The sequence below is a fragment of the Bos indicus genome, chromosome 7 (assembly GCF_029378745.1).
Source record: "Bos indicus isolate NIAB-ARS_2022 breed Sahiwal x Tharparkar chromosome 7, NIAB-ARS_B.indTharparkar_mat_pri_1.0, whole genome shotgun sequence".
Lineage (NCBI taxonomy): Eukaryota > Metazoa > Chordata > Mammalia > Artiodactyla > Bovidae > Bos > Bos indicus.
Genome location: NC_091766.1, coordinates 49,541,667 through 49,561,233, shown reverse-complemented (window position 1 = coordinate 49,561,233; position 19,567 = coordinate 49,541,667). Strand labels below are relative to the sequence as shown.

Here is a 19,567-nt window from a genome sequence, read left to right as displayed (position 1 = left end):
TTTGAAAACATCTCAAGTTTCAAAATTAGGAAGAGAAATCTGCCTGAGAAATTTACAGATATTTGTACTTCATGAAAATTATGATTTAAAGGGGCAGGAACAATGGGCTGTGGGAACATTTCCTATTAATTGAGGAAAATTAGGTGTGTATATAAGTGGGGAAATTGTTTGTTCTTTGCAGTACCTCCAAATGGCCTGGTTGTTTACTGTGGTACAATTGTAACAGAAGAAGGAAAGGAAAAGAAAGTCAACATTGACTTTGAACCTTTCAAACCAATTAATACGTCATTGTATTTGTGTGACAACAAATTCCATACAGAGGTAAGAAGTTAAAACAGAATGTTTTTGTTACCCTAAAAGAAATCCACCATAGCTATTAGCAGTCACTCCCAGGCCTTCCTCTGTCCCTACCGCCATACCCCAAGATCTCTCAGCTATAGGCCACCCTTAATCTGTTTTTCTGTGCCTTTTGTGGCTTGTTTCTTTTACTTAGCGTGTTTTCAAGGTTCATCCATTTTGTGGTATGTATTATGCTTCATTCCTTTTTTATTACCAAATACTATTTTCCACATTATATCTATTCATGGATATGCCACATTTCACTTATTAACATCATTTGGTGAAACTGTCATTTCCACTGTTTGGCTGTTATGAATAATACTGCTTTGAACATACGTGTACAAGGTTTTGTATGTCCATACGTCTTCACTGGGGGGGCAGGTATACAAGCTAGAAGTGGAATTTCTGGGTCATACAGTAATTAATGTTTAACCAGTTCAACAATTGACAGGCTGTTTTCCAAATAACTGTTCCATTTTATAAGGCTGGCTCTTTAAAAAAAAAATTACATTATTATGACAATGAATTACGTGAATATTCAGCATATTTGAGGAAAGTGCTAAGCTGTGTTTGAAGAACTAATTAGAAGCAAAGAAATAAATGACTGCCTGAACTCTAGGTCTCCTTATGTATCCATGATACTTGACTATATTTCTTGCATTCTTAGTTTCAGCTCACAAATTATAAAAATCTTGAGTAGTCAGGACCATAAGAGCTTTTTTCCCCATCCATTAAAAAAAAAAAAACTTTTGAGTGACAGAAGTGTCATAATATGATGAACATTAAGGGTAGAAAGGAAACCTCATTAGAGTGACCTAAATCAGTCAACAGTAGAACAATCAGGAATTCACAGCTGGCTTCTAGTTCAGTCTCTTGCCTTTCATCGACATAGGGGAAAACCTCTATAGTGGAATTAGAACTGACATTTGTCAACGCAGTTTACAATGGATGATTCTGCTAACTTGACGGGAAGTTCAGTTCCAGTCGGATCTTGAGCGATTGCATAGATGGTGGAGACTGATTTTTCTCTTGGCTGTCACAGCCTCCTTATGGCAAAAGTTTCATTAGGGAGGCAGTTTGCCACCCTCTTCCAATTAACTGTATCTGCTTTGATAAAGGCAGATTTTGAGTCTTCTTGATTTAAATAGTACATGATACTCATGTTATCTAGTTTTACCTTACTTATTTAAGTTAGCTTCATTGGTTTTTCTAAACCTTAACACTTTTTCCAAGATAGCATTTCGTCTTAACTAGCTTTGTTTGTTTGGGCTCTAACTATTACAAACTACCTACACATGTGGCATACTGAACAACACAACTGAAGTTGTGTTTAATCAGGATATTTATATATTCTTATTATGAAGGATTAAGTCTGTTCCCTGATGAGCAGGCTTGCTGAAAACCTAAATTAGTCAAGTTATAACAGAGGTAATTGGGATAAGGCAAAAATTTTTTTAAACAAGTTATTTATTTAAATTCTGGCCCCACTCTGTGGCATATGGGATCTTAGTTCCCTGACCAGGAATCAAACGTGTACCCCCCTGTATTGGAAGACAGAGTCTTAAGGCAAATTTTTTAACATGGGCAATATTCATGTCTTAATGCTAATTATCAAGTATGCTTTGGTTAAAGGGTGATTCTTAGTGATTAATCTGCTTTCCAGTCCGTGAAGAGCTGTTTTCTTCCTCAGTTAAATGGTATGGGTAATAATTTCTTAGCTCTATAGAGGCTGCCACCTAGTAATTAGTCATCTACCATGTCTATAGACGCCAACTCTTGCCCATCTATATGGGTCCCAGATCTATTTAAAGATCTGCTCTTTCAGGAGGCAGAAATACAATGGTATAATACTAACCCAGAAGAATTTTCTCTCATAAAAATTCAGAATTATTATCTATAGTACCTTTAAAATTGAATTTTAGATATTGATGTCATTAATGTTACTCAAGGCATAATTAAATGAAACATTTCAAAACTAGATCTTTTTATAGACGGTTTCTGGGTTTTGTCCTCAGTGAGTACTCCTATTCTAGAATTGATTTACAAAAGATTCTTATTAGCCATAGTAAATACTGCTTATTAATGCTGGGATTATTAATGGTAACAGCAAGTCAACTTTTGGAGGTTAGACTTTGAATATTATGTTCTCTAGACCACCATCAGTCTAAAGACAACCTAGGAAGAATTTGATCCCTATAACTCTGTATTAGTTTTGGGTTCCTGTGCCTAGGTCAGCTTTGTAAAAAGGCTTCCCATTGATATTGTTGGTTTTCTCCTGCATCAGGTTCAGATTTGTCTATGTGAATTACATATTTATAGCTGAAGCCTTTAAATTACTCCGTGAAATGGTTTTCCTGTAGTACTCCATACTGTTCTGAGTGAGTGGAAAGGGCTTGTATATGTCCTTTTGGAATTTTGTCTTAATTTTGCAAAGCTTTGAGATTTATGGTGTGGTACCTGTGTTTGCTTTTCAGGCTCTTACAGCACTACTTTCAGATGATAGCAAGTTTGGCTTCATTGTAATAGATGGTAGTGGTGCACTTTTTGGCACACTCCAAGGAAATACAAGAGAAGTCCTGCACAAATTCACTGTGGATCTCCCAAAGAAACATGGTAATCCAGGAAGAGAACATGAACACTTTTCCTTTGTGTCCAGCATTAAGGAAGCAAATTGTGTAATAGGGGAAAGTAATCTCAGGTGATGGGAGAAGCATTGTTACTTGTGACTCTTTTGACTACAGAATTAGTGTTCACTCACTAAAAGCGATTTTATTCTGAAAGGAATAGTGATTTTCACCTTTCCTTGGGAAATAGCACGGTTATATAATTATTTTAATTAGCAGGGTGTCATGTACTTAATAAATGCCTTTTTCTCTCATCACTTTTTTGTCAAAGGTAGAGGAGGTCAGTCAGCCTTGCGTTTTGCCCGTTTAAGAATGGAAAAGCGACATAACTATGTTCGAAAAGTAGCTGAGACTGCTGTGCAGCTGTTTATTTCTGGGGACAAGGTGAATGTGGCTGGTCTCGTTTTAGCTGGATCAGCTGACTTTAAAACTGAACTAAGTCAATCTGATATGTTTGATCAGGTAAGTGAGAAGTAGATGCTCCATTATGTAAGTTTCTAGGTGGGAGTAGTTGAGTTCTGTGAGTGCTGGGATGTGCACATCTCTTTCTTTTACAGTAATAAATTCCATGTTAAAAACCTCAGTCTGTGTTGGCAAAATTTTATGTGTATTATTTGTAATATTAGATATTCCCCCATGTCTGGACTTACTTTCTTTTGAAATCAGCCATTTGGGGATGGAATCTTTCTTGGCGCTGTGTTGGCCCCTGGTTTTAGTAGGTTGCCATAATTGGCTTTAAATTGAAGTTTGATTCCAAAGAAACTAGGAGCTGGTTTTATAAGTCTAATAGGATGTGCAATACAGTTGGCTGGGGAGGTGATCTTCATGAGACCTGTTCATGAATAAATTGGGCACCTTTCCCCATATTCTTCCTCCTGAGGTTTCACTGGTTAGTTTTGCATGCCATTAAGAGGTAATGGGTCTTGGTAAGGGTGTTTTGAAGTACTAATGATGTGCTTTTTTCTTTTTTTTAATTTTGTTGTGTGTCAGAGGTTGCAATCAAAAGTTTTAAAATTAGTTGATATATCTTATGGTGGTGAAAATGGATTCAATCAAGCTATTGAATTATCTACTGAGGTCCTCTCCAACGTGAAGTTTATTCAAGAGAAGAAATTAATAGGTATCAGTGAAATACAATTTCTTTACTGTGAAAAGTTTTTGTATGTGTGTATGTACAAAACAAGACACTGAGAAGGGTAAAAGAGGAAGGTTTAGCATTTTTATTAAAATCCTCCTCAATGGAATCATTATTTTAAATCATCCTTTAGTTATCATGTCTAATATTAACAAATGTTTGTTTTTCTTCCTGTTTTTTACCCTTTGGCAGTAGGAACCAAACTTCAGTCAAATTTCCCATGTTATCCTTTGTTTTAGAGTGATAAATAATTCAAAAGCTCAAATTAAAGATTAATAGGGCCATTGTTTGGCTGTGTTTCCAATTTGATACACACACATTTCCAAATGATTATGTACTTGGCTTAAATGGTACCTCTTGAGACTCAATTTCTGGAGCCTTGACTAGTGGTGTGATTTTTCACCAACTTTTGGCAGTTATTTTTAAGTTGACTTTTTCTCTTTCTCTGATTTTTGAGTAAGCAGGTGTATATGTACAAAAAGAAACATTAATATACATTCTTATTGACCTGTCCCTAACCACAGGGCGATACTTTGATGAAATAAGCCAGGACACGGGCAAGTACTGTTTTGGAGTTGAAGATACACTAAAGGCTTTAGAAATGGGAGCTGTAGAGATTCTAATAGTCTATGAAAATCTGGATATCATGAGATATGTTCTTCATTGCCAAGGCACAGAAGGTATGATAATTAGTAAATAAGGTTTCCATTTGTTACTGACCTGTGTATTCAAGAAGCCTGGGGTGGAGATTGGATAAGGTGGCTGATTTCAGGAGCAATCAAAAGGCAGATGTATATCTTGTTCCCCACTTCCAGCCTGTACCCTATTGAACTGATAAATGTCTGCCTAAGATTTTTGAGGACAAGGGCTGTATCTTAAATGTCTTTGATGTTTCCTTATGATAGGACCAGTATACCTGGTAGACAGTCATTCACTGCATACTGACTAATGTGCTTATGAAAAGAAGGTTGGTAGAATCAGTTCAGGAGTCCTTTCATCTAACCTAATTTTCACCTCATGGAACTTAAACCTGTTAGTATCTGAAAAGCAGGTTAACACTTTTTTTTCCCCCCAATACTGCAGAGGAGAAAATTCTCTATCTAACTCCAGAACAAGAGAAGGATAAGTCTCATTTTACAGACAAAGAGGTATGTGACTGTTTATGCTTTGATGATACATGCAAGGAAACATAAATCTGTATGTTAGAGCACTGGCAGCATAGAGTAGCATCAGCCTTGGGAAACCAGACCTCTACTGGTCAGCAGTGGGAGTACCAGGAGGTGGTCCACTCCCGTATGCCACATAATAGTCTGATTCCAAGGAAGGAGGGTGGGTGATGGTTACCCTGGTTCTTTTTTTTTTTTAAGTATAAAAAGGTTTACTTGCTCAACACAGGTCCCTTTTAATTGTTAGCATCTTCAAATTCTGAGTTGGACAACTTTGGTTTTTACAAGTTTCCTCCAAAAAAGCAGTTGTGTCTTGTCTCTTAGCTGTTGAGTGAATATTGTCTAGAGATACTTTTTAACAGCCTGACTTCTCAAGACAATGGGAGGAACCATAAATTGAAAAACTGCCAAGTGTGTGTTAACATTTCATTACTGATGCTAGAGCCAAGAGAGGAATGTTGTTTGAAGTAATCAGAATTTCTGTGCTGTTGGCGTTTATGTCGCCAGAACCCATAATTTGCTTACAGTTTAATACACCATAGATCTGAGAGGAAGAGGGAAATGTTGGCAGGCAGGGTAGCAAGTATCCATGTCTTGATATATCCTAATCCTACTGATTCTGTATCTCATGGCTGCCCCTGCAGACAGGACAAGAACATGAGCTGATTGAGAGCATGCCCCTTCTGGAGTGGTTTGCCAACAACTATAAAAAATTTGGAGCTACGTTGGAAATTGTCACAGATAAGTCACAAGAAGGATCCCAGTTTGTCAAAGGATTTGGTGGAATTGGAGGTGAGTAGCAAATCAGAAAACTAAAAGGCAGGGTCTCAGCCACAACCACAACCTTTCCTGTGTATCCCAAAAATATCATTACTTCCAGAGAGGTGTGCTGTAATTCTGCAAGGGGACTGCTCTCCACCCTCCAGTCCTGTCAGCCACAGCTATTTACTGTTTGTTCGTTTGTTCCCATAGGTATCTTGCGGTACCGAGTAGATTTCCAGGGAATGGAATACCAAGGAGGAGATGATGAATTTTTTGACCTTGATGACTACTAGGTAGTCGACATGGGTCCGGCAAAACGTGCCTCACCCTCCAGCATCCAACCCAAGGAGCATACCCGTGGTGGAATCCAAACAGATCCCTGCCTTACAATTGGAACATTTCCGGAACTTAATCCATGAGCATTGGATATTGAAAAGAAAACCGAAACAAAACCAGACGCAACCCTACACTTTGGTTTGTCATGGTGTCAGCGCAGCAGCCTACAACTAGTTCCTAAATGCCACTTTGGACTAATTTAAAAAAGAATCCCAGTTTTTACTTTTACTCGATGGTGAAATTGGTTGCTCTTGTATTTTATGGGGAAAAAACAAAAAGATTTTTTTAACCTTCATACATAGAAGCAAAAATACTTTAACTGCTGTAAACCTTCAAAAGTTAATAGAAATGAGATATACTGGTTTGTTTCTTATTTTGATTGGAGAAAAATTAAATTGCTGCATTTCGCAGTGACCCATTTACATGGCATTCTCAGCTTAGACTGCATAAGAAGAAATATATGTGGTGAAATGTTGGAACCATTTCTCTCGGTCTCTGTTTAATGTTGAAAGGGTGAGCTAATAGGCAATTTCAACTTCACTCCCTCACATTACCCGTCCCCTCCAGGCTGTCAGTTTCAAGGATGCAGATTGCATTGCAAAGATAAACTGACACATGAAGCATTTGGGCCACTGCTCTGTTTCCTTCCATGTGTTTTGCAGGCGCATTTGCGCCCAGGGTTTGGGAGCCCTTACCATCAACTGCTTTGACAAAGGTTCACATAATCTTGCATACTAGAAACCAGTTTGGGATGGATATGATGGGACTTCTATGCTATTGCTGGAATTGGGAGAAATAAAACATGCAATTTTAAGTGGAAGCCAAGATATTTAAATATTTTATTTTGCTTGGGTCTGTCCTTGCAAAAGGGAGGTGGTCGTGTTTTCCTTGTGTTGGATGGCATGAGATTATGTGAATGTTTTGATTTTTAAAAAATGAACTGCAAGGTTTTTCACAGGAACGACAGACGAGACATGTATGACTGTGCATGTAATTGTAAACCCCTGACCTCCTGGTGGGGTTGGAGCATCTGTTTCAAATATGGGACTTACAAGCACCTCTCATAGGAGAAATTATGGGAGGAGGGTGGGAAGGGCAGGGGTGGGAAGGGATGGGGACACAGCTTCTGGCACCAAGGACTTAACCATGTTGGACCCAAAAGTGGGCCTGAAAACCTGAAGCTTAGGCTTCACAGCTGGGTTGTAAATCAGACTTGACCCCAGCAAACATGCAAGGTCACGGACAGGGTGCCTGAGGTGGTGACAGTGAACAAAGTGTATAGGACGTGCCCAGTGGTAGCAATGGAAAAAAGTATACCAAATGGACTTTGAAGGACCAAAGGTTTTAAAAGTCGATTGGTATCACCCCACACTGCTAGGGTAGTGGGGTGCATTTGATTTTCAAATTGGGTACTTTTAACACTTTAGTGCCTGACTGCTGTTCTTCACTGACTTGACTCAGTCACTCGTAGCTTTATTGGTCTGAACCAGCTCCTTGTTCCCAGGTTGCAGACCTGCCTATCGTTCCAGTAATCCTGTTTCACTTGAATGAAGGGAGTATGTCTTAAATGTAAAGCTTCTGGTTCTCAACACTGTACTCTGAGGTCCAAATGACTGTCTGTCAATGTATAACCTGATGTCTCAACCCCCAGTAAGAAGAGTCAGTTCTTTGGTATTCACCAATGCGGGAGGCTTCACCAGAACAGGCTTTTTCTTTGGGCTCTGCTGTTTGTTTGCAGAACACCCAAGAGTGAGCAAACATGCTCTCTTCATAGCAGTACCTTAGGGTTTTGCCATTGTAAATGGGTCTGATGTGATATATGACAAGATCAGAGAAATTGGATGTAAATTTACATTTTTGAATATGCTTGTTGTTTCACATGATACATTTAGGGTATGCAGCTCCTTTTGTAGTTTTTATTTTTACTATTTAAGTTTGGAAATGATGCCAAATTTTTGTATTTCTTTAATCAATGTGTTCTCTTCAGTGATATATATTGCATTATATATTGATGTGTGTATCAATATATACTGATATGTATTACACTTACACAATACAAACACATAAGAGGGGGTGAAAACCGTAGCATTTGCATTCTCTATAGCCTCTACAGAGAGATCCTAAACAGCAAACTCTTGGTGTTGTGATGTACAGAAATGGAGAAGAGTATTAAACCATATTTAAGAATATACTTCGTGTGCTTGAGATTTTTTAGGACTGTTCTAAGAAAGGTCTGAGCCGTGGAGACAGTGTGAATGAGCTCTCCAAAGCATGTGCAATTTCCTCAGTTACTTTTCAGCCATAGACTTAGTTGTCTAATGCTACATTTGCCTATGGAAGTGTATATGCAAAAGGCCGTGATCCCAGTGTTAACGCCAGAGGAAAGAGGTTCCAGTTGCTGGGCCAAACTAATTTGTACCTTACTCTCTTCCCTATGCAAGCCAAAGGGAAACTTGCCCTTTAAAAAGAAAAAAACATTGTTAACATTCTATGGAGGTAGGTGGCACTTTTAAAACAGGCCAAAAGAAGTTAAGTAGCAGCTCTTCAGTGGCAAAGCCAAATTTTATGCCAGGCTTAATTCCAAAATTGATTCTCTTTCTACATGTGGTTGCCTTTGAGTCAATAGCAGATCCAGATGGAAAGGTGGAAACTAAGCCTCCCCTGTTCTGATCTTGCATACTTGGTACCTGTGGAAGAGCAGTAACCTCATTCAAGGCCAAGTCAGAGGCTGGCTCAATGGAACAGGGCTTCTAGGATGTGTTAAAACAGAAGAGGATTCTTGTTTCATTTCTTTTCCCAAAAGTGGAGCTCCTTCTATTTAGTAGTTTAGGAAGCCTAGTTGAAGTAACAAGGTGGTACATGATTTTCTTTGTCCAGGTTTAAGAAGTATTAACAAAACTGACCAGTAAGGGAACCTCTTTTGTCACTTTGCTTTTTCAGCATAATTTTGTCTAGTTTCTCATCTGATTTAGATGACAGCCTTGATGAAACCCAGTCACCCTATGGGAAGAGGCAGACATGCCCATGCATGGCAGAGGTAGTTTTTTCTACCCCTAGTTGCTGTTTGAAGTCAAAAGTTGGAAGGCAGCACAGTAGTGCCGGTTATGTGGGCTGTTGTGCTCGCCTGTCTGGGCCTGCAGCACTTGCCATCTTTTGTTCCCTGGCTCTAGTTCTCATGCCATGGTGCTCCCAGACAGACATAGTGTATTCAGGGCTGAATGCCAAGATGGAATGTAAGCTTCATGCCAGCTTCTCTCTTGTTGCCAATTTGAGTGTGTGCCTGCTGGGACACCTATCTGCCAAGTCCACCCTGATGGGACTGTGCCTCCCAGGGACACAGGAACTGACCGACCAGGAGGTGTGGAAGTAATGAGTGCCAAAGTTATTGAGGATAACTGGCACTAGAAGTGTATGTGGAAAACAGTTTATCTCCAGGGTACTCTTTGACAGTCAACTCCAAACATGTCTGAGAACTCTGTTCTGGGTATAGTCAAGTTGCTTGGTAAGCTCACCCTGGGGCTTAGTGAAGAGCCCAGGACAAAGAATCAGCTTTTTAGGCAAACATCTCTGGTTTTGTCTCTGCCATTCGTTGAACTTATGACTTCATGTAAGTCCCTTCCTATCTCTCAGTTCCATATCAGTGTAAGGATGAGTCTGAATCTCAAAGAGCCTTTCCAACTGTAAAGCTATCAGGATATAATAGTGAGCAGGAGATCTGACATCTGATGAATAGAGATCCTGCCTAGAGACATTTGGCCATGTCTCTGAGCAGCAGTTTCCCTACCTGTAACAGTGCCTGCTCCCTATAGACTGTGGTAAGGATTAAATGCAGTAAGGCACGTGAAATACACAGTGGCACTTAGCAAGAACTCAGCTGGGAGACAATCACACCTGCACCAACTTTGGTCTTCTCTCAGTGGCCTGGGTGAATGTGCACTGGAAACCACAAGGTGGTGCTCGAGTTAAGGATACTGGTTGCGGAAGAACGTTGCTTCGGGTGAGGAGATTTCTGACAAGCATTAACAGATTCCTGGGACAGCTTGTCTAATTAAGATTTGGCTATATGGAGAAGGCAAACTACCAAAGTAAGCAGGGATGAGTGAACAGGGAGGAGAACCCGGGCGTTGAGTGGCCCATCTGAAAAGTAACTACAATCTCTAACATTTGTTGGACAGTTGCCATGTACCAGGCAAGATGCTATGTCACGTGCATTCTCTCATTTAATCCTTAGAAAAACAATGTGCCTCATTCTGTTGTATATCTGCCCATTTGGTTCCAAAGCCAATGCAAATACAGGTCATTCTTCGTTCAAGAAGAGAGAACAGGTGTTACTACTGCTAAGACCAGTCAACTCACCTCACCAACCTCTGCTTTCAGAGACAACCAACAACTTGGATTGCATCTGGAAGACATTCATCTAGCAGTTATGTCCTTCCCTCAGAACATGTATGTTTTGACAGCTCAGTCACAGCCACAGTTGAGAATGGATAAAAGAAGCTCCCCTGAACTCTTAGAGGATCCCTGTAATTGATCCAGCATCTTCAAAGAAGAATGTATACACATAATGGAATTTCTCAGACACTAGGGCATCTGCCCCTGCTCTTAAAAAAATATGCTGTCAGAGGGCAATTAACGAAATTGGAATGTGGACTATGGATAAAATATTGTATCAGTGTTTCTGATCTCCTGAACTTGATAACTATATGTGGTTATGTAAGAGAATACCCCTTCTCATAGGAAATATACACTGATGTAGCAAGAGGTTCAAAATAAGACATTCATTAAGGAAATTTTTGAAATTTCAAAAATATGGAAGAAAAACCTAAAAGCATCATTTAACTAACATTTTAAGGTCATCATGAACAGCCATTATAGAAACAGTGTAATGAATGTTTAGGCTCCAATTGATTCACAAAGTATCTAGAACACAACTTAAGTTTGACCATTCAAGTTTGGTTTTTACTCAGAATTTGGGTTTGACTCAAAGGTCAATACAGGAGACATAGGTTCGATCCCTGGGTGGGGAAGATCCCCTGGAGGAGGGCATGGCAACCAACTCCAGTACTCCGGCTTCTAGAGAATCCCATGGACAGAGGAGCCTGGCAGGCTGCAATCCATAGGGCCGCACAGAGTCAGACATAACTGAAGCGACTAAGCAGTAGAGAATGCATTAGAAGAGTTAATTCTGCTGCAGGGTGTACAGCTGAGGAGAAATCCCCAGCCAGAAGGTCTGGGGGTGCTGAACCTAAGAACTGGGCCCAGATTGGAAGGAAGAGAGGAGAGGCAGTGCCAGGAGAGGAGCTTCTGTCAGTCAAACACTTCAGAGATGAAATCAGCTTTGGAGTTGGATCAGTGCTGGGTGAGATGAGACAGTATGAAGAACAAGGCTTTTGGGGGGACCCTTGACTCCTGCTTCACTGAGCGACCCTGGGGATGAGGGGAAGAAGGCAATGCTGCTACCTTAAAGCCTAAAACCCATTCACAGAAAGGACAAGAGTGACATCAGACTCTAGTCCTTTGTCCACAGCCACACCCCTTCACCACTTAAAGAATCATAATTGCAGCACTTATAGGGGGCTTGGACTTTACCATCCCAAACTCCTAATTAAAGGGATAAGAAAGTTGAAGCCCAGAGAGCAGCCTACTGACCTGTCAAGCTCATGCAGGAAATGAGGAGAGCCAACATGAGCAGCTGTTACAGCTCCAAATTCAGTGCTCTTACCAAACGTGGGATCTTGTTATTTTTCATCTAGGCCCCTTCTCCTCGTTAGAGATAAGAAAAGGGAGGATCAGAGAATAAGGGAGTGGCACGAAGCCAAAGACAGAGCTGAGAAGGGAAAGGTGGCCAGCATCCAGGTGGAGTTATGAAAGTTGTTTTGAAGTCACTTCCCTGTGAGTCAGGGTTGGCTTGAGTGTATAGATTAACTTGCTTCTCCAGCCTCCAGGGTTCCATGTTAGCACCATCTAGGTTTCCCTTACAGTCAGACTTCTGGCTTGTCCACTTTGGTGAGAAACCCTGCCTGGGCTCAGCCCCTTCTGCTTGATTCTTCATCCTCACCCAAAGGAAACCTAGGGGGCAAACCCATTTTCAAGGAAACCTGAGTGAGTGAGTGAGTGAGTGAGTGAAAGTCAAAGTGTCCAACTCTTTGCAACACCACGCACTATACAGCCCATGGAATTCTCCAGGCCAGAATACTGGAGTGGGTAGCCTTTCCCTTCTCCAGGGAATCTTCTCAACCCAGGGATCGAACCCAAGTTTCCTGCATTGCAAGTAAATTCTTTACCAGCTGAGCCTGGAAACCCAGAAAAGGAAGGTGGAAACTTCAGAGAGACTCTCCAAGCAGGAATGGCAAGGATCTTTTGAGGTAAACCCAAGATGTAGGAATATTCTGCTCCACGGAGAAAGGGAGGTGGGAGCCAGCCTTGAGAACAAGGAGAAATCAGGGCTTGATGCTAGAAGGCCTGCCCCAAGTTAAACATCTGTCCAGACCTGAGCACATTCCCAGGCTAGGCTCCCTGGGGACTGGGATGAACCAACCCCCTCACAGAGCAATCCCCACTGGAGGGCCGGCAAAGGAGCACTCTATTTTTAAAAGGACAGGATGTCACCTGAGGAAGAGGAGTTGCACTTCAGTCCTCAAGGCTAGAGGCCCTCCCTCACACCCCTGTCAAACTTGGATTCTACAGACAGATGACATGGAATGGGCTCTTTCCTTCCTGAGGAACTAAGCAAAGGTCCTCAGAAACTCAGTCTTCTCACAGACATTGCTCAATGCCACTTCTATTCCTTACATTGTGCTTGGGTTAACTCTGGTCTCATTCTTCCATTCAGCAAGTATTTACAAACATTTCCTATGTTCTAGGACCTATGCAAGATTCTGGGGCACAGCGGTGAGAAACAGTCACTGTCCCTGCCCTCCAGCAGGAGACAGCAAGAATTATAATAAAAGTGAAGAGTCTTAGAGGATAAAAGGAGGGCACCTCCACTTCATCTAGGGGTGGCCAAGCTGCCTGGTGAGCCAGGGTTGGCCTGGAGAGGTGAGACGCAAGTTTTCAAAGGCAGATGTGTTGGTCCTGACTTGACCCAAAGGCCAGGAAACTACTCAGATTTTAAAATACTTTTCTAAACCTGCTATCATTTTTGTTGTTTATTAACAGCTTTATTGAGGTATAACTTACAAACTGTAAAATCAACCCACTGCATGTATAGTTCGGTGATTTTTTAAAAATAAATTCATACAGTTATGCAAACATTACATAATCTAGTGTCCACCTCTCTAAAAGGTCTTTCATGTCCCTCTGTGGTCAACCTTTGCTCACTCCCAACCCTAGGCAACCAATGATCTGCTTTCTGTCTCAATAGTTTTGCCTTTCCTAGAAATTTCATGTTACTGGAATAGTGCAATATGCAGTCTTTTACATCAGGTTTCTTTCACTTAGCTTTTTTCATTTAGATGGATTTTTTTTACATACATCCATGTAGATGCATGCATGTTCATTTCTTTTTATTGTTGAGTAGTGCCTGGAAAATCCCATGGACGGAGGAGCCTGGTGGGCTGCAGTCCATGGGGTCACTGAGGGTCGGACACGACTGAGTGACTTCACTTTCACTTTTCACTTTCATGCATCGGAAAAGGAAATGGCAACCCACTCCAGTGTTCTTGCCTGGAGAATCCCAGGGACGGGGGAGCCTGGTGGGCTGCCATCTATGGGGTCACACAGAGTTGGACACAACTGAAATGACTTAGCAGACTTAGCAGAGTGTGATATAATAAGCAATATACATTTGGTCTTTGTCTCCTATTCTTTCCAAAGACTTTCTCTAAAACCCGTGGAATCTCTTGAGTGATGAATGTCTTTGGTACACTAATGAGATACCCAGATAGTTTCAAGACGTGGGCTGCTTGCCAAATAAAAAAAACAAAAATAGGATTACAGGGCTGGAACATTCAGCCCTACTCCAAGAGGGGAAAGGGGCTTGAGATCAAATTACCAATTTCCAATGATTTACTCAATAATGTCTACATAATGATGCTTCTATAAAAACCCCTAAATTATGCAGTTCGAGAGCTTCCAGTGTGCTGAGCACACCAAAGTATTGGGAGGGATCCTTGAAATTCTATATGAATTTGAGGATGAACTTTTCCGTATCTGCAAACAGTGACATTGGAATTTTGATAGAAATTGCAATGAATCTTCAAATTGCTTTGGGTAGCATTACCATCTTGAACATATCAAGTCTTCTAATCCATAAACACAAGATGTATTTCCATTTATTTAGGTCTTCTTTGATTTCTTTCAACTGTGTTTTGCAGTTTTCTGTGTATAAATCTTTTACATCCTTGGTTAAACTTGCTCCCAGGTACTTTAGTATTTTGGATGCTACTGTAAATGGAACAGTTTTCTTAATTTCCTTTTTGGATTGTTCATTGCCGGTATCATTCTGGTTTTGATTTACAAGCCATTCATGTATTTTTTCTGGTGAAATGTAATCTTTCATTCTTAATCTGCCACTTTATATTTCCATGAGTAGAGAGAGAGGGAGTGTCTTTGTCTCTCAGATACTTTCTTCCTTCTTCTCTTTCTCTTACTCTCAAAAAGTGCTTCACAGGTGGAAGGAAAACACTGTGCACCAGGTTAGCAACAGACATTGGAGCCGCATCTAGGTCCCACTCTGCTACTTCCTAGCTGCCTGACTTTGAGCATGTTGTTTCACTTCTCTTTCAATTTCTTAAAGGTTTAAATAGGATGCTTTGTTAAATAAACTAAGCTATTTCATTTGTCACATAAAATATTAATAACTACAGCCTACTACAGCCAAGCATTGTGCTAAACCCTACAAGGCAGTCTTAAGTAAAAGAGACACAGCCATTGAGCTTCCAATGCCTTATCCCAGTGAATGTGAAACCCCAAATGCAATTATCACCTGAGGGAGGGCCACAGGTGAGTGTCTGTCACAGGGTATTTTGACCTGGCTGTCAACTTTTCTGAAGACACTGATGCTTTAATTGAGCACAGGAGATATTAGCTAGGCAAAGAAGAGGAAGAACATCCCAGGCAGTGAGAATATGTTGGCGGTGGCAAAGAGTACAGTTAAGGAGGTAGGTGGAGAGAGGTGTGGATGAAGCTCAAAGAATGAAAGGGCAATGTAGTGGAGGAAGCAAGAAGGGAGGCCAGAACAGGCAGTCCGGGCTGAGCCTCAAGAGCCTTGCTGAGACCTTGAAATTTTACCGAGGAATAGGAGAGGCTGCTGAGGTGTTTTAAGTAGAAGGGTAACAAATGCAGATCTGCTTCTCAAAAAGATCCTCTAGGCACACTGCAGTTTGAGAAGAGAGTGTGAGGCTGAGTCTTGAAGTACTGGGACATTTTTTTTTTAATAGGATTTTTTTTTTTTTTTTTGGGCTATGCTGGGCCTTCATTGCTGTGCTGGGGCTTTTTCTAGCTGCGGCAAGCAGGGGTGCTATTCTTCGTTGTGGTGGCCAGGCTTTCCAGTGTGGTGGCTTCTCTTGTTGCAGAGCACAAGCTCTGGGCTTGAGGGCTTGGCAGTTCTGGTGCATGGACCCAGTTGCCCCACACCATGTGGGATCCTCTGATGTCCCCTGCATTGGCAGGCAGATTCTTAACCACTGGACCACCAGGGAAGTTCTTGTACTGGAACATTTAATATCCAAATAGAACATTATACATCAAGACATGTAAGCAATGAAAGAAAAGTCTTCAAGAAGAGATAATCAGGGACTTTCCTGGTGGTTCAGGGGTTAAGAATCCGCCTTCCAATGCAGGGGCCTCAGACTTGATCCCTGGTTGGGGAACTAAGATCCCACATGCCATGGGGCAACTAAACCCACATGCTGCAAATAAAGAGCCTACATGCTCTGGGCTATAGAGAAGCCTGTGCGCCACAACTAATATACACAATGCAGTCAAATAAATTAAAAAAAAAAAAACACACAGATGGTCACTTACAAGTCAATGCTGGTGAGAACTACTAAAGGAAAATGAAGACTGAAAAAAAATCTACTGGACTCAAGAGTCAGGGGGTCCCTGGTAACAGCTAAAGAGCCCCCAGACACTGATGCTCAGACCTCGGAGTCTGTCTAGCCTCTCTATGGCCCCACAGTCACTGCCTCAGGACTTACACTCTGGCAGATCAGAGCAAGTCTTTCTCATTAAGATTCTTAGGATTCCCTGGCAGCTCTTCTGGCTGGCTGCACCAGCTCTATCATGGGACCAGGCCAGTTTGCCCATGTCTGCCTACATATCTCATCTAACCCACCTCACCCATTTGGCGAGGGGGAGCCAGAGGTTTCTACTGGGTGCCAGCAAACAGGCAGTCTCATGCCAGTTAAGCACTACTCCAAAGTCACACACCAGTTCCTAACACAGCTCTACCACTTATCAAGATCTTGGTGAAAGATATGCAAATGGCTGAAACTCTTTTCCAATTTGTAAAACACTGTGACAATGAAGCATGTATCAAATACTCCACCTAGAGAATTAGCTATCATAGGTTCACATTCATTCATTCAACAACTGTTTATTGTATAGGTAACAGCGATGTAATAGACAACAAGGTAGACATCATCTATGTTAACAAGGAGTATCCAATCTAGTGACCCAGTCAAACAAAGATTTGATGCTTGACAGGAAAAGCACAGGGCACTGGCAGAGAATTGGGTGGGTGGAGGAACAAAAGTCACACCCCTAGTACTGTTGCAGGGAGTTGGCTTTTCTTTGGGCAAGATCACTCATTTATAGCATAAATACAGGGTTGGTGCCATTGGTAAGATAAGGTTTGGTTCCTGTCCCAAAAGAGAATTAGGAGGTAAGCACAGGAAAATAATATGGTTAAGAAGAAAAGTGCAAAGAAATCTCAGGAAACTGTCATATTGGGTGTCACACTGGCTTTTTATGCACAAATTCTCAGCTTATTTGGAACTCGGGTTCCATTAAATATCCGCACCATAGAGAGGCCTAAAAGCTAGGACCCAGGGCCATTGGAGTTATCAGTCTCTCTCAAGACAGGGAGCAACACAGAAACCCTACTGCTCCATAGGGTTTTTCCAGGCTCAAATCCCTGTCAACCCAGAAGTGAACACAAGGCCTCCCCAGAAGAGGCCTGGGGTTCCTGCAAATTCTGTAGCTGGAGAGGAAGCTGCCAGAGCTCCCCAGCCTCTCTCAGGCCTTCCTCCTCTGCTAGGCTCAGCTATAAATAGCTTGCTGGTTTCCAGCTGGGGATCTCCCAGCCCTGAAAGGAGTAAGCACCGCCTTCTCACCTTGTCCTGCCCTCAGCCTGGAGCAGAAGGGGGTGGTAGCTGGCAGCCGGAAGGAAACGCTGCTGCTGCTGCTGCTGCTGCTAAGTCGCTCAAGTGGAAGGAGATGAGGGGAGGGCAAAAATGAGCACCACAGAGAAGCTGGCCACTGGACTACATTACCCACAATCCTAGATCATAGCTGGAAAGAAGAGGTTGCTCTGGGCCTGCAGCCTTCGGTGGGAACAAGGCCAGAGGCAACCTAGTGCCTGCGTGTGCAGCCCAGGCCCAGTTTTTTCCAAAAATGTAAACCCAGAAACCTTCAGTCATGGACCTTAGAGATCATCTCCTCTCCATATACTCAATTCACAGGCACTCAGCTGATGTGAGGCCAGGGAGACAAACAAAATTCCGTTTATTTTCACCTTATTCACTGTGTGTGTGTGTGTGTGTCTATAACCAAAGACTGGAAGTCTATGAGTGATTTTATTCTGGATGAAGTCCAGAGGCTTCTTAGTGCTAAAAGCCCCCTCCCGAGCATTTACTCGACTCATTACTCCCAAGCTCTCAGCTTTTCTTTCCCTGCCTCACCTGAGGAGGAGCAAATGCTCACAGGCTGGTCCATGTTGCATTGCATTTCTGGAAGCGCTGGGGGGTGGGCGCTCAGGAACTGCTGTCTCTGCTGAGATCTAGTCCCTCTCCACCTTTGCTCATCTCTCAGCAGGCAGATCAGGGTAATCACGTGGCTGAGGCAAGTTTAAGTCCCTGGAGGCGCTGTACGAGGGCCGGGAGGGGTTGCCGGGAGGGGTTGCCGTTTCCTGTAGTGGATAAACCAAAGGTGTCAGGCTGAGCAAGGGAGGCCATTCTGGATGGTAGAAGCACCCAGTGGGCACTGCTCCAGACCTCAGTGCCATGGCAGGTGTACACCTGCCCCAGCTCTGGCTCCCCCCACTCCAACCTTCCATGTTTCCACAAAGAGCCGAACTATTCATGTTGGATTCTGGGGCTCATGAAGGTCCAGACTGACAGGGAGCATAGCGGTGAAGATATTTGGGACTAGACCTGAAGTCGGGGGCCCCTGTCCAAAGTGGAAAGATACTAAGGCTAGCCTGACAACAGGGTCTTTCCCTCCTTCCCCTCGCTCAGATATGATAACAACTCTCACATCCTGAGCCCGGCACCAGGGATGTAAAGATGGGAGTCACAGTCTCAGTAAATAAATGATGTGTTAAGTACACAAGAAGCCTATGGGTGGGGGGTTGGAAGGACTTCCAGACGGCCAGAGATCTGAAACAAGTAAGGGTGACGCACAGTTCCACCAGAATGGTGTAGAAAGGATATTCCAGGCAGAAGGGACAGCTTGATAATGGCAGAAGGAGCGAGAAACGGAAAGCAGAGAAATACTGAAGACCGACTAAAATGCGCGCGCGCTGGCGTGCAGCAAGCGAGGCCAGGCCCTCACACCACGCTAAGGTGTGGGCTTTAGGCCTCGGGTCGGTAGACGCCGGAGGAGCTCCAGCAAAGTCAGCGGCGCTCAGAGAATCAGGGGGTAAAGTGGGACAAAATATGAAACCAGTGGGGAGAGTGGCAACCTCGGACCCTCTGGGGACGCCCGAGTCGGCCTATCCCGCGTTTACCTCAGCCCGGCCAGGCCACGCGTTCCCGGCCCCGCCGCCGCCGCCGCCCCCTCCTTGGCAGAGTCCCCTGGCCGCGGGCTCCCGGGCGCGGGCGGACCCGGCGGGCCGAGCTCCCGCCCACAGCCGCCTGCGGGCCGCCTGCCAGACGCGGCGGGAAGGAAGCGCCTTGTATGGGCCTCAGGCCGGGAGGAAGCGCCAGGCAGGGCCCCGGGAGGAAGCGCCATATTTGGCGAGGGGCGGGCCGGGGGCGGGGAGCGCGCCCGCGAAGGAGGCCGCTTCCGCCGCCGCAAGACCGAGCCACGCCGCGCCGCCCCAC

General features: G+C 43.1%; 1 protein-coding gene and 1 long non-coding RNA gene across 3 annotated transcripts in view; one reads left to right on the top strand and one right to left on the bottom strand.

Annotated features, from left to right (window-relative positions):
- Window positions 1–8,551, top strand: part of ETF1 (eukaryotic translation termination factor 1) — a 29,512-nt gene extending 20,961 nt beyond the window's left edge. The window contains exons 4-11 of the mRNA XM_019965000.2: window positions 182–321; window positions 2,814–2,952; window positions 3,235–3,425; window positions 3,954–4,083; window positions 4,623–4,778; window positions 5,182–5,246; window positions 5,909–6,056; window positions 6,237–8,551. Of these exons, the coding sequence (XP_019820559.1) occupies window positions 182–321; window positions 2,814–2,952; window positions 3,235–3,425; window positions 3,954–4,083; window positions 4,623–4,778; window positions 5,182–5,246; window positions 5,909–6,056; window positions 6,237–6,319 (1,052 nt within the window). The 3' untranslated portion in view covers window positions 6,320–8,551. The remainder of the gene's footprint in view (window positions 1–181; window positions 322–2,813; window positions 2,953–3,234; window positions 3,426–3,953; window positions 4,084–4,622; window positions 4,779–5,181; window positions 5,247–5,908; window positions 6,057–6,236) is intronic.
- LOC139183842 (uncharacterized) lies at window positions 8,027–19,432 on the bottom strand. Of its 2 annotated transcripts, none has more exons than XR_011567395.1 (3): window positions 19,252–19,432; window positions 17,639–18,432; window positions 8,027–16,013 (listed from the first exon to the last, which is right to left on the bottom strand). It is a non-coding gene; the product is annotated as an uncharacterized lncRNA (long non-coding RNA). The 2 variants fall into 2 exon arrangements; XR_011567396.1 differs by having other exon boundaries at window positions 18,206–18,432; window positions 19,252–19,413.
- Between the last annotated feature and the right edge of the window lie 135 nt (window positions 19,433–19,567).